The sequence below is a fragment of the Rhinolophus sinicus genome, linkage group LG06, assembly GCF_036562045.2.
Source record: "Rhinolophus sinicus isolate RSC01 linkage group LG06, ASM3656204v1, whole genome shotgun sequence".
Lineage (NCBI taxonomy): Eukaryota > Metazoa > Chordata > Mammalia > Chiroptera > Rhinolophidae > Rhinolophus > Rhinolophus sinicus.
The window spans coordinates 71263708-71278641 of record NC_133756.1 but is presented as its reverse complement, the minus strand read 5'-3'; the positions used below and the strand labels follow the sequence as shown (position 1 = coordinate 71278641).

The 14934-nt window shown below is 38.0% G+C and overlaps 1 protein-coding gene across 1 annotated transcript in view; it reads right to left on the bottom strand.

The window, feature by feature from the left end:
- Positions 1-2125: 2125 nt before the first annotated feature.
- Positions 2126-14934, bottom strand: part of CAGE1 (cancer antigen 1) — a 36820-nt gene continuing 24011 nt past the window's right edge. The window contains 5 exon segments of the mRNA XM_074335262.1: positions 2126-2519; positions 3997-4036; positions 6527-6595; positions 10159-10229; positions 10864-10968. Coding sequence (XP_074191363.1) covers positions 2478-2519; positions 3997-4036; positions 6527-6595; positions 10159-10229; positions 10864-10968 — 327 coding nt within the window. The 3' untranslated portion in view covers positions 2126-2477.

Genomic DNA, 14934 nt, shown 5'->3' with positions numbered 1-14934 from the left:
CTGAACGTACTTGTCTTGATTTCCTTTTTTCTGGTCTCAGAAGAGGAGGTGTCCCTGTGGAACCTACTCCCTCTTACCTCCTCAGAGACCTTGATCCATCAATTATGCCTGTACTCTCTTCTCTATCTTCAGGTCCTTCCCAAATCACTGGATCCTCTCATCATATATTTAACGACTTATTAGTAAATGTCTTCCTCATGTTTCACAGCAACCTCAACTCATATCTTTCCCAGCAAAGCAACTGTCCCTCTTGTATACTCTCCTTCAGCTAAGATGGCCACCACCCACCCAGAACCCTGCAAGGCTTCCTAGGTTCGTTCCTCTCTATTCACTCCCATAGCCAACCAATTCCCAAATCGTTTTCATTTTACCTTTAAAAGCACTTTGCATTCCATTTTCATTCCATGTGTCAGTTTTTCTTGTAGCAGTATTTTACTGGTACTTCTGATTCTAGCATCACTATCAACCAATGCTTTATATCATGATTAGGGTGATCTTTCAAAAATGTATATCTGACCACATCGCTCCTGTACATGAAATCCTTCAAACCTTCTCATAATGAAGTTCAAATTTAACACGGCATATAACGCCATTCACGATCATCTTCATCTCCTGCCATAGGAAGAACGTGGGTTTTAGACATCACCTGTAGTTCAGGGAATGTAACAGGGTATCTCAGGCCTCCACCCTGTCAGTGTGCCGTCTTGCTGTCTGTCCTCTCCTATCCACGTGGGGAATATCTCGTCAGCTGCGATGATCTGGCTCAGGTGTCATCATTTCTGTAAAATCTTCCCCATGGTTTTCCACACAGCCCAGGACCATTTCATCTATGCTTCTAGAGCACCATGGGCAGTCACACCTCTACCATTCTAGACGAGAATTTCCCCAATAGATTATGTAGTCCTTGGTGATATTTGCCTGATTTTTCTTTGAGTCCTTGGCATCTAACACAGAGGCTGTCACATCATTTATTGAAAGTCACTAAATGTTTACTAAAAGAAGGACTGGCCTACATTCTGCATCCTTGAACCATGCACCAAAGGAGGCACACTCATGCTGAGACGACCTGTAAATAAATGGTCATACATTCTAATAACACACACAGCAAATGTAGCACTGAGGCACACAGTCCTGTTGTAGACAACTTGTTAATCCTTCCATTCCAACTTTTTCATCACCTTTGTGTGCGTATTCCAAATACTTCATTAGCTATCTTTATCTTAATATTTGTCTTTCTCCTATCATAATTTGCCCTAGAGGAGCCCATGAAACTGATAATAATAATAATAATGTCTCTTTTTAAAACTTGAATCACTTTCAAAGCTTTCAATGCTTAATTTTCTGAAATGAAACACTGTTATGCCTGCAAACTCACTGTGCATTTCTGATGGTTTGTCTTAAGTTTTATTGCAACTTTTTGAATTTGAGAAATTAACAAATTTTATATTTCAAAATTCATATAAGACCTGTCTTATAGAATTCCTCAACAAAAATAACAACAATAATAATAGCTTTAATTTTTTTTAACTTTTATTTACTTAAATGAGTTTTTTTCAGGACCCATCAGCTCCAAGTCAAGTTGTCCTTCAATCTAGTTGTGGAGGGCGCAGCTCACAGTGGCCCATGTGGGGATTGAACTGACAACCTTGTTGTTAAGAGAACAATGCTCTGACCAACTGAGCTAACCAGCTGCCCCATATAATAGCTTTAATTTACTTAGCACTTCCTTCAGGGCCAGATATATATTCTCTATATATTTTCCCCTTGTACTTACCTGACTAATTTAAGTGCAAAACTAATTACAGTGAGAGAAATAATGTTTTCCCTTTCACTCAAGGTATATTTTTGATTCAATAGTTACACCTCCATCCTAGCTCTAGAATTTATCAAAAGGATGGTATGGATGTTATGTTCCTTTATTTTTCTGATTCATCTCACGAAATCAGCTACCTCTGATTCCTTTGTTTAAATTCAGAACTAATTACTCAAAACTATGTTAAGGTGGAAATTTTAAGACTTATGTCTCAAAAGACCAGTCCTCTCTTTTCATCTGGGGTTTAATTCCAAAGGATTTCAAAAGTAGTGTCCTTTTAAATTAGGTTGGTAGTAGGAAGAGCCTGCCTGCCTGGAGAGAAAAAGCATGTCCTGCAGGGGAAGCAACAAGTTGAAACGAGATACATGACTATTTTGTGTCATTGAAGGCCTGATAATATGGAAGTGATATTCTGTGAAAATGAGAGTTGAGATTTAGAAAATAAGCCACTATATTAATCTGTTTGGACTGAAGTAGAATATGTTTGATTGTTTTTGGGATGGAACTAGAAGGAAAGTAATCACATCTTTTGGAATGTAAAATTTCACCATTTATACAATTTTAATGTATCATTTGTATGGATTGATCTGGGTACTATACTTAGTAGTGACTCTGCTCCTGGAGTAGTTGACAAAAATGATCAATGTTTAATCTTCAGTCTTGTTTAATTGAAATCATTTCTATTTCCTTCTAAAATAGCTGGCGTCTAAAAATGAAAGGAAAAAAATGTTTCTTAAGTTTTCAGGAAAGACAGGCAGTCAGTGACAGAACAGCTAACTCTTGATTACTTATTGAATTCTTATTCCATAAGCAGCTAATTCTGGATTACATACGGAAAAGGGACACAAGGAAAACCTACAGATAGGTGAACATCACAGATAATACCAATACTATATTTTAATCATTATTTTTGTTTCAATCTTCTTCCCATGAAGGAACATGACAAGGAATAAGGTTGGTTGAGTTTCATCTTCCCTGGTTTGGTTGCCAATTGGCAGAATGAAGAAAAAGGAATAGAAGCGAGAATCTGAAAAATTCATGAAGCGACTCACCAGCACAATATAGGTAAGAATTGGTAGTATTAAGGTGTCCTCATAACTCAACCATTCCAACAGGTGTGTCTCAAAGGGGCATATGGAGTGAAGACCTGCGATTGTACCCCTCCTCCACAGACCTATGTCACAGTATTTATGAATACATCCCCATGGACTTGTGTGGGACAGGGCCAGCAGCGGCTGAATCTTCTATTAGGAATCAGGGTGTAGCATTGGTCCCAGGTCCCAAGCCCGTCTATTATTTACAACTGTTTAGTACTCTTGTGGGATAGGTGCTTGGGGATACCAAAATGAATATGAGAATTCCTGCACTAAAAGAGTTCCAGTCAAGTCAAGGGACATGTAAGCAGAGAACTGGAATGAAATGTTGTAGGTGCTGTTGTATCAAAGGGTACAGTGTGGGCACATGGGATGAAGCAAGTCAGTTCCACCCGGGTCACAGGACAGGAAAGGCTTCATAGAGGAGATGGAGCTTGAGCTGGGAACTGAAGTAAGGGGGAGAAAAGGAGACATGAGAGAGCACTCAGGTAGGGGAGGCTGCATGGGCAATAACAGGAAGGCATAAAAATAACATAGCATGTTTAGAAAATTGCAAGGTTAGGTATGGCTGGTATGTATGAGTATGACAGCAAGCAGGAAGCAGTGGATGGGAAGACTGGATAGGAAGGCAAGGGCTAGATCATAGAGACCTTTTATGCTGAGCTAAGGAAACTAGATTTGACCCTGACTGCAACTGAGAACCATCGAAGGGTTTTATGTAGGGAAGGGGCATAATCATATTTTGCTTCTGAAAGATCTCTCTATCTACTCTGGAGGTTGGGAGGAAGAAACACCAATTAGGAGATGACTGTAATAGGCCGGAAGAAAAATGATGAAGGCTTGACATGAAGCAGAAGCTGTAGGAATGAAGTGAAGACGACCAATATAAGGAAAGGTTCAGAGGGAGGGGCTTCCAATTACAGAAAGAACTATGAACAGAGGCCAAAGAGGCCCTCATCTGAGGACAGAGGGGGAAGCTGAGCTGAACATTCCTGAAACGTAACTTCAGGAACTCCTATTTAATCTTGTGTTATCATCGAATTACAGGGAAACATAATATTCTTTATAATGATCATCCGTATGACCTACCACAGTCATGGACTTTGGACGGTTTTCTAATCTTCCTGGTCTGTAGGAAATAGAAATACAATAATGTTAAAAAAAAAAGATGTGGTGGTAAGGAACACTAAAATAGTGAATGTAGTGAACAAGTATGTTGCTATTTAATATAGTCTTTCCTTCATGTTCAAGGAGAAATTGTCATTTAGAATAGAACTATAAGACCCTAAAAGATTAAGATAAAGCTTTTCAGTATGTAATATACGGATCATTCTCACTGTAACTAAATAAATATATCGAGCCACAGTCTCATTACATTTTAACATTCTCACAGATTTACTTAGGCTAAAATTCTGGCTATGACTTGAAAACCTAACAAGTTTCCTTGAATGTGATAAAGATGTAGCGGCAAAATAAAACATCTGAGACTATTAAAGTGCTTGCTTTTATCTCCCTATTTCCCACTCCTTCCTCTATTGTACACAACTAGCAAAAGCAGCACCATAATTTTGAAATGATGCAGAAGGAGTCTAAAGCAATGCATGTCCCCACGCTGAGTTTCTGAGGTCAGTCGGTCAGTGGGAGGTTTCATGGACAGTGGTGGCTGAAGGCTGAGTAAGTCTTAAGTTTTCTCAGAAACAGCCTTGAGAGCTCTTCTGTTCCACCCCCTTGCTTCAAGGCCAAGCTACATCTAATGGGCCTCAAGTTCATTGTGAAAATAGGCCATGTTATTTACACAGTAAACAAATATCTAAACTAGTGAACCGTGTCAATTCATATGCAAATTTTCTTATTTTAAAATAATTCTAGAAGAAAATATTTCAGTTTCTCTCAGCAACTCAAAAGATTCAATCAGTTTAAATTAGCAATTACTGTAATATATCATGCATCAGATCATACTCTTTGACATTAGGGGGAAAAATTGTAGTTAATCTATTACTTTGCAAATACTAGTATATACATCTGCTAAGGGGTTTTGATTTTCAAATGGTATGTGGAACAAACAAACATGACCCATGATATAATCAAAATACAAATTTCATGTCTGTCTCCCCTTCTACTTTAGACTTTTTCACTCAAGGATGCTTTTCTGTTGCCATTGGCTGAACACCAAGCAGGCCCAGTGATTTTTTTGCTCACTTTTAAGGTAACAGTCAGTCCTCACTGTGAGGCATAAACAGTGTCAATTCAGTGAGCAGTACGTCCAGGCTTCAATATCAATCAATCCCTTCTTTAATCTTCATTCAAAAGTAGAACTTGGTGGCCACGGCCTGCCCGCAGAGGTCAGTTTCTGCCCTCTCTTTGCTCATAACCTCCTCAGGGAGGGAGGCGAAGCAAGGCAGTGGAACATTCTTACTTGGCTGGGTGGCTCCCGAATCTCTGGGCGTGGCAAATGGCCACAACTGATTCTCTCTCTGGAGCTTTCCTTTGCTAAAGAAGACATCTCATTTTCTTTGCTTCCCTTTGCTAAATAAGGACCTCTGTCCTCCAGTTCCCTGGACCGGGGCTGCTGCATCTCTCCTCCGGTGGTCACTTGATATTTCTTCATCAGCTCCCAAGAATTTGGTGTTCCCTTCCAGCTTCTTGCTGCTGGTAGCCCTCCAGGCAGCTTTGGGCAGAGCCCAAAATAACACAGCTCTCACCTGCATGGTTCTGAAGAAACTATGGAATACATGCTTTGTCCTGGTGACAATCTCAGGGAGAACAGACCATCTCAATAGGGCCCCCCTGTGCCCCCCTCTGCTGCACTTCCCAGCTTGTTTTCCATTTCTCAGGCGTGAGTGAGTTGCTGATCCTCTGTGCTTCCCAACTCTTAGCAAAAGCATTTCAAAGCTTTTTAAGGCATCCCCTGGAAATCCCCTCACAAGTCACTCGGTAAAAGAGGTAGAATTACTTGGGGATAATGGGAACTCACAACATGACAGAGTCAAAGAAATCTCTTCTCCAATCTTCCCCCATCTCCACACTTTTTATATATTGGATATGAGTCATGAAACAAGTTCTTTGAAATTTCCTTCAGAACCTCTGCACATGAGAAAACACACTCTGCTTTTGGGAACAAGTAAATGTTTTATTGGCACCAAAGACACTAGGCCAGGAACAGTCCCATTTTAACATCTACTACAATCTTAATCAACCCCATTAGGTTTGTGAATACACCTTGTAGCATCAAATACTGAGTCTTCTAAAATGATGTATTATAAGATTTAACATTAGTGTAAGGAAATCCTGTGATAAAATCTGGTCTGCTATATATTTAGACCAGAGTAAGCTGTGTTATTGTAGACAAAATCTTAGCTCAGAATCTTTATAGCATCTTCCTTAGAAGTGATCAGAAGTTCCATGAAGCCACAGAACCTGACTTTCCAATTCAGGTCCTACAAAAAACGTTTAGCAAGCAAGTTTTTATGCTAGGCAAAAACCCAAGTATTTCCATATAATTTACCTTCTTTATTTTAAATTGAGATAAGGAAAAAAGTTTTTTAATGTATTACTTATCATTATACATATATTCTAAAGTTAAAGACATTATTATTTAGAAAAAGAAAAAAAATCTTACCTTGGTTTTCTGGCTTTTTCTCTGGGCCTCCTAATTAAACCTTCCAAATATGTATTTCTTTCTTCTAAACTGAAAGAAGAAACAATTAAAAATTTATGAGTAACATTGATTATTCTAAACTAATATTTTGTTAGATTCATTGGAGGATTTGAGTAGATCAATTCAAATGGTGGTCTCGCTTTTTCCAGTTCATCCATCCATGTCATTATATGGGTATTTGGGATTCTTCTTAGCAACTCAAATTGTTTAATGAGTTTTTCCCTGGAATTAGAGGTTCCAGTGGTGATGAAGGAAAGTACACAGTAGTAAACCTATAGAGTGACATTTCGGTGTCTTCGTTTACACTGTGGATAGAGAATTGATCACTCTGTATGAGTAAATCCAACACGATTGTGGGGGTAACCTGTTAAAAACAAAACCCCTGAGCTGTGAACTGCTTTACCATGGGAAAACGTGTAACAGTGTTACAAGAAGGATCACAGTGTTTCGGTGGCCTGCTAGAGATTTGTGTTCTGTTTTTATGGCTTTTAGCAAAAGAGATCCTTATGGTTTCCCTTGCTGCCCCTAGAAGGGCAAATTCAATTAAAATAGTTTCCTCCCAAATTCACTTTCCCATCCAGAGAGGGAAATTAGTTTCTTGGGGCTGCTGTAACAAATTACCACAAACTTGGTGGCTTTAAACAACACACGTTGATTTTCCCACAGTTCTAGAGGTCAGAAGTCTGAAATCAGTTTCACTGGGCTGAGATCACAGTGTCGGCAAGGACGCGCTCCCTCCTGAGACTCCAGAGAACAATCCTTTGCCTTACGTTTCCCATCCCCTGCAGGCTGTCCTCATTCCTTGGCTCATGGTCCCTCATCGCATGGCCTTTTGTGCCCCTGCTTCCACGGTCACATTGCCTTTCTCTGTCATCAAATTTCTCTCTGCCTCCCTCTTGTATGGATCGTGATTGCATTTAGGGTTTAGGTGAATAATCAAGGATAATGGTGAGATGGAGATCTCAAGAACCCTAATCACATCTGCAACGTCTCTTTTGTCATGTAAGGAAACATTCACAGGTTCCAGATGTTAGATCTGGATATCTTTGGGGGTCATTAGACTGCTACGTAGGGCAAACAGACCCCTAGGGGATGGGAAATTCTATTGCAAGGCTTATAAGCTCAAATACTTATGGGAGAGTCAGGCAAGTATATGTCACGATGGAAGCCAGATAAATGTTCATTCCGACAAACCAGAGATCATATACCCCTTTTCCTAAAGAAAGAAGTTGCTATTCAGCTCTTGCCAACTGTTGCCATGTGGGAATGTTACAGCAATGATGCCAGATCTTATTTTTAAAGAAGAGAGGGAAATCTAAATTTTCACAGGAAATCGTCCTTTGGCAGTAATTCAAAAGTATTTTAAACCTCATATGGACCAAAAGAACACATCTGCCTCAAGATATAACTTATAGGCTGTTATTTTGAAACCTCTTCCTTATTGTCCAGAGCTTTCAGGCTTTTGTTTTCAAAGGGTAAAGAGGAGAAGTTGTCCAACTGAGGAATACATGACAATATTTATTAAATACATCCTCTGTATACCAAAAGCCAGCATCTATCATATCTTATTATCAGAGAAATGGCACGAAATAAATCTTTTGTATTTTGTGGTTCATTCTTCTCCTCCCCCTGGAAGGAGACTTGTAAATATGTTCCTTCAGACTGTGGCTAGTCTTTCCATGCTCTTAAGAGCAGTTTTTAGTTTTGATGAAATCCAATTGTCAAAATTTTACATTATGGATCATGCTTTTAGTGTCTTACCTAAATCACTGCCTAACCCCGAGGTCACATAAAATGTCTCATATTTTCTTCTAGAAGTTTTATACTTTTAGCACTTACATTTAGGTCTATTATCCATTTTGAGTTACTTTTGTAGGTGACACAAGGTATAAATCAAAGTTTGTTTTGTTTTATGTTTTTTTTGGTTTTGTTTGTTTTGCAATGGATTTCCAATAATTTCAGCACCATTTGTTGAAAACAGTATCCTTTCTCCACTTCATTGTCTTTGCACATTAGTTAAAAATCAGTCAAGTTGTTCAGTGCAGCCAGTTGAGTGTGAGCTATGGTTCAGAGAAGGTGTGTTTTAAAGTGTGCGTAAATCATCCTCCATCATGACAAGGCTCTGTTTCACACATTGCTTCTGATACACGGAAATTTCTGTTAAATAAAAACATTACTATGTGTCCTCATCCACCTTATTCACCAGATCTGGTACTGCGCGACTTCTGGCTCTTCCCCAAAGTCAAAATGATTCAGGACATGGAAGCAGCCACAACAGCGCAACTAAAGACACTCACAAAAGAGGACTTCCAGAACTGCTTCAGAAGTGGCTAGAAGGATGGGATAAGCATGTCCAAAGCAAGGGGAAGTGTTTTAAGGGGGATTAATGACAATGTGTCTTTTACTGTAATAAATTTTTAAATTTAAACATTCACTGTATTATTTGATCACACCTCGTACCTATGTCCAGGTCCCACCAGGTATTTTGGCTTATTTGGTCTAAGACTAAGGTGTGGGCGTTGGATATTTTTTTAAAGCACTCCAAGAAATTCTAATGAGCAGTCACTGGTGGCAACCTTTTCAATTAATTTTATAGAACTAAGACGCCAGGTCTCTTCTTGAACACAAACCAGATCAACCACTCGGCTAAAATATGAGTTTAAAAATATTTTACTTTTAAAAATAATTGGGGCAAAGCAATAAGGCCAAAGTAATGGTCTGATATTGTTTTTAAAATATGAGGTTATTCTTTGTTTTTATATTCATGAGCCATGATGACTGGGCCAAGTTTTCTTGGTTCTAAGCTAGGGAGGGGTCTAATTTTACTTCTCTTGAATAAACAATATCCCCTTTACCCCCTCTAAATTTAAAACTTGCCTGCATTACTCTGAAAAATGGGAAAATTGTTTTCACCATTCCTTCTTCTTAGAAACAATAGTGAAAAACAAAAGCAAACTCGGAAGATACAAATACCTACACTGTCTTTCAATTATCTTGTGGTAAGTAGCCCTATAGAAAGTTCATATTTGGGGGGGGGGGGTTGCTTAAGCTCTAGAGATAGCCAGCACAGTGTAAATGAAATTGGAGGAAGGGTGGAGGAAAAAGCATATGAGAAATGAGGATAATAAATAAGTGGAAAAACTTTGCAGATTTTAAAAACACTAAGTTTGGAATGTTTCAAGCTGAATCACATTCTAATTAGAGAGCTTATTTGGTACTGATATATGTATGTATATTTCATTTGGTGTGCATTCAAAAACATTTTGTGAATAAATTCTAAACATTGCAAAGTTATTTTACTTGAATACCATGGCAATATCCTCTGAAGTTTTTTGGATGTTTCTCACTAATTCCTTCACCACCACCTCCGCCCCCTGAAATCAAAAAACACTTTGAGAAAGGAAGATTAAAATCTTATTGTTCAAGTAGTCCAGACATTATGCAAACTGAATATATTACTGAAGAAGGGTCTTAATTTATAAAACAGCCCATTTATCTTCTTTCTAGGAGCCTAAGAAAAATGAATTTAGCAAGCTAGAAAAGAAAATAACAGCAAATGTTTACAAAATTAAAAATTAAGCTTTTCAACTCACTGTGCAATCTGGGAGTGAGATATCTCGAGCCTTTGGTCAGCACATTTGATAATTTCTTCATATGATGTAATCTTGAAAAAAATAAGCTAAACAAATTATTCTTGGATAAATTCTAGAATTTTTATTTAATTTTATTTATTATTTTTGCTTTAAAAAAATCTCTACAAGTTAAAGTCCCATCAACGCAAGTTTTACAACAGGCAAAACATCTTCCTTATATTTTGAAATCAGAACTACGATTAGAGATGGAATTATATAATGTGTCTCTTCATCATGCAGAAAGTGAAGTGTCGAAAAATGGACAATTATAGCGTGTCAACCATGATCCAGTTGTCTTCCAGACAAGTCGTGTATATATCAAATAAGGGATACAGTCCATTTGGTTAAAGTTAACACAGTTTTTGAATGGCAAACTAGAACACTACGTTGGCAAGATTTATAATTACCCTCAAAATGAAGTAGCAATTCTAAAACCTGAAGCTGCTGACAGCAGAAGGATAGATACACACAATGTTCTTTGTTAGCTTTCAGCTAAAAGGCTAATGGGGACCTTAATGGGGACATTTTATAATGTCATTATAAAGTGGAAAAAAAATAAATATAAATGTGTTATATCATCCCTCAGATTCTTTTTAGCTCCAAAATTCTATTATTTTAACATTTGGCATAGTTAAAAGACAAATATTTCTGTAAGAAAATTTGTACCTTATTTATTAAGTTGCCTAAATGTTTTTGATACTTGTCATTTTCTTCAATGAGTCTGCTGCAGTGGTCTTCTTTTGACTCTAGAAGATTTCCCAATTTTGCAATCTATGTAGAAACATCAGTAAAAATACTAACCTGGAAATTTCCATGAAAGCATGGATGCTAAGAACAAATGAGAATGGTGAGCTACACTTTTTTCCAATATTCTCTCAAACTGAGCTGTACCAGAGGTTAATCGAGATTGTATGAACCAGATCCTAGTTAGATTGCACTTAGGATAGATGAGCAGAAATTATAATGTTTCAGCTTTCTCTTCAATTTGATACTATGAAACAGCTTTACAAATAATTAAACCCTGTTAGTGAATACAAATATTTATTCACCCCAAATCTTCACTACCTTCTTTCCATACGTAACCAATGTAGAGACATATTTGATTCTACCTGAAGTAAAGCACTGATGTTGTGCTTGATAGCGCATTTTCAGATTTGATAAATATTTTCACTTGCGTAAATGACCACAAGTTTTAAAAAAGGTTCAGCTCAATGTATGTCATATTCTGACTTATGGTCTAATTTATATTTGCAGAAAAAACATTAAACATTAAAAACTGGGGGTGGCCAGCTAGTTGATTGGAGTGCGGATAACACCAGGGTTGCTGGTTCAATCCCTGTGTTGGCCACTGTGAGCTGCGCCTTCCTTAAAAAATTTTAAAACTGTATTCTACAAGTCATATCTAGGATTAATTATCAAGAAAGGGTATTCACAAGTTCCTTTAGCAGTTACCTTTATTTTCAAAGCAATTACTCGTAAGTATATTTAAAACATTAGAAGATTGATGGACATTCTTCACATCGTTATTTAATGGGAATATTTGTCATTTTTCTTCTATATGAGTACATGTCTGTAGTGAAATATCCTCGAGGAAGCAATGGCAAAATAAATTTGCTACAGAAATAGCAACTTTCTTGTCTTTTCTCTCTTATGTAAATGAATGTGGACAATTTCATGTCAGTGGTCCTATTCCTCTGACTACATTTAAGGTAGGGAGTACAGATATTATTACCTCAATTTAACAGATAAAATCAAGGTGAAGAAAATTTAAAAGATTTTGGAAAGGATATGTCTAGAAGTGGAAAAGACACATTTATTCATTTATTAACCATTAATAAGGCCTTTTCCATTCTATTCCTTTGCATCTACTCACTACACCCTGGAGGGTGGAGTTCAACCATTCTTAGCTTCACATAATTGGTGACTTTTTACCGAAGTCACTTTTTATGGAATTCCTTCTCACTTCTGTTTTTCATTATAGATTTGATGGCACACTTTGAGTTTCATTAATGGCTTTCAAGATCAAAGTAATAGGGCCAGCCCAGTGGCTCAGGCGGTTGGAGCTCTGTGCTCCTAATGCAGAAGGTGGCCGGTTCGATTCCCACATGGGTCAATGGGCTCTCAACCACAAGGTTGCTGGGTTTGATTCCTTGACTCCCACAAGGGATGGTGGGCTGTGCCTTCTGCAACTAACAATGGCAACTGGACCTGGAGCTGAGCTGTGCCCTCCACAACTAAGATTGAAAGGACTGGGCCGGCCCGGTGGCTCAGGAGGTTAGAGCTCCATGCTCCTAACTCCAAAGGCTGCTGGTTCGATTCCCACATGGGCCAGTGGGCTCTCAACCACAAGGTTGCCAGTTCGATTCCTCGAGTCCCTCAAGACATGGTGGGCTCCGCCCCCTGCAACTAAGATTGAACACCACACCTTGAGCTGAGCTGCCGCTGAGCTCCCGGAGGGCTCAGTTGGTTGGAGCGCATCCTCTCAACCACAAGGTTGCCGGTTTGACTCCCGCAAGGGATGGTGGGCTGCACCCCCTGCAAGTAGCAATGGCAACTGGACCTGGAGCTGAGCTGCGCCCTCCACAACTAAGATTGAAAGAACAACTTGAAGCTGAACGACACCCTCCACAACTAAGATTAAAAGGACAACAACTTGACTTAGGAAAAAAAAAAAAAAGTCCTGGAAATACACGCTGTTCCCCAATAAAGTCCTGTTCCCCTTTCCCAATTAAAAAAAAATTAAAAAAAAAAAAGAAAGGACAACAACTTGACTTGGAAAAAGTCCTGGAATTACACACTGTTCCCCAATAAAGTTCTGTTCCCCTTCCCCAATAAAATAAAATTCAATTAAATTAAAAAAATAAAAAGATCAAAGTAATAACCTTTTAAGTCCTCAGATTGAATTTTCTTATTTGCTAACCTCCTATTAAAGAAAGAATAAAAGACTTCTTAAAGAATATTTATATTAGAGATACAGGAATATCTCTGTAAGCAAATTTTTTGGGGTTTTCAATGAAAAAGAAATACAAAATTTTAAATTTTCTGCTAAAGAGTGTAAAGTTGAACGGCTACAGTACAAGAATATAATGGATAGGCAATAAATTGCACATATTTAAAGAGTGCAGTTTAAGTTTTTATATATGTATACAACTATGAAACCATCACCACAATCAAGATAGTGAACATACATATGCGTATCCATCACCACCCCCCTCACCAGTTTCCTTTTGCCTCCTGGTACTCCCTCCCACCTGCCTGCCTGTCTGCCCTGACTCCCATACTCTAACAGAAAGATCTGCTTTCTGTCATTATTGATCAGTTTGTATTTTCTAGAATTTTGTATAATGGAACCAAATAGTATTTACTTTTGTCTGGCTCTTTTCACTCAGAGTAATTATTGTGCGGTTCCCCTCAGTCGCATGTGTATCAGTCGTTCATCTTTTTCTTATTACTGAGTAGTGTGTCATTGTCTATGTATCCATTCATCTGTTGTAGACATGTGAGTTGCTTTCAGTTTGTGGCTATTACAAATAAAGCTACTAGGAACCTTCAGGTACACACCTTTGTATGAACATGTGCCTTCATTCCTTTTGGGCAGATACCTAAGAGTAGAATGATGGTAGGTGTATGTTTAACTTTTTAATAAACCACCAAAGTGGTTGTGCCATTTTGTATTCCCATCAGCAGTGCATGAGAGGTGTGATTACATCACATCCTCACTAATCCCTGGTATAGTCAGTCAGTTGTTTTTTGTTTGTTTTTTTCTTTAAGATCAGGGTCTGGATTTTACTGGGATATTGGGCTATTCGCCCAAACATTCCTTCCCAGCTTCCCGAACACTGGCTTCCCCTGGCAACTCGCAACTAAACATATTCTGTACCCTCATGGGTTCCACTGACTGATCAAACTGATCTTTGTCATCCACTCTCCCAGACACTCCTTCCTGAACTATGTCCCCTTCATAGTTTTCCCACCCCCTCAAGTCCCGGGAATGTATTTTGTCTCATCTTCTTTTAATTTTTGACCTCCTGTACCCATTCCTCCCACTCCCCGAGCCCTCTCTGACAATCACCAACAATCTGTTCTCTGTATCTATGAACTTGGGTTTTTTTGTTGTTGCTGTTTTTTGTATTTTTGGTTCCACATATAAGAGAAATCACATGGTGCTTATCTTTTACTGTCTGGCTTATTTCACCTCGCATAATGACCTTGAGGTCCATCCATGTTGTCACAAATGATAAGATATTATTTTTTATGGCTGAATAATAGATATATACCACAAATGCTTTATCCATCCATCCATCAATGTACAATTAGATTGATTCCATATCTTAGTTATTGTAAATAATGCTGCAATGAACATGGGGTGTAGATATCTTTTTGAGTTAGTGTTTTCATATTTGGATAAATACCCAAAAGTGGAATTGCTGGATCATATGGTAGTACTATTTTAATTTTTTGAGTTAATTTCCATACTGGTTTCCACAGTGACTGCACCTATTTATATTCCTACCAACAGCACACAAGATTCCCTTTTCTCCATATCCTTGCCAACACTTGTTATTTCTAGTCTTTTTTTTACATGCTTATTTTTATTTCACTTTTAAATTATTTTTCTTTTTTAAAGATTTTTATTAAAACATAGCTAACATACAATATATTAATTTCAGGTGTACACCATAGATATTCAACATTTATATATCTAAAGAAATGATCACCATAAGTCCAGCAACTATC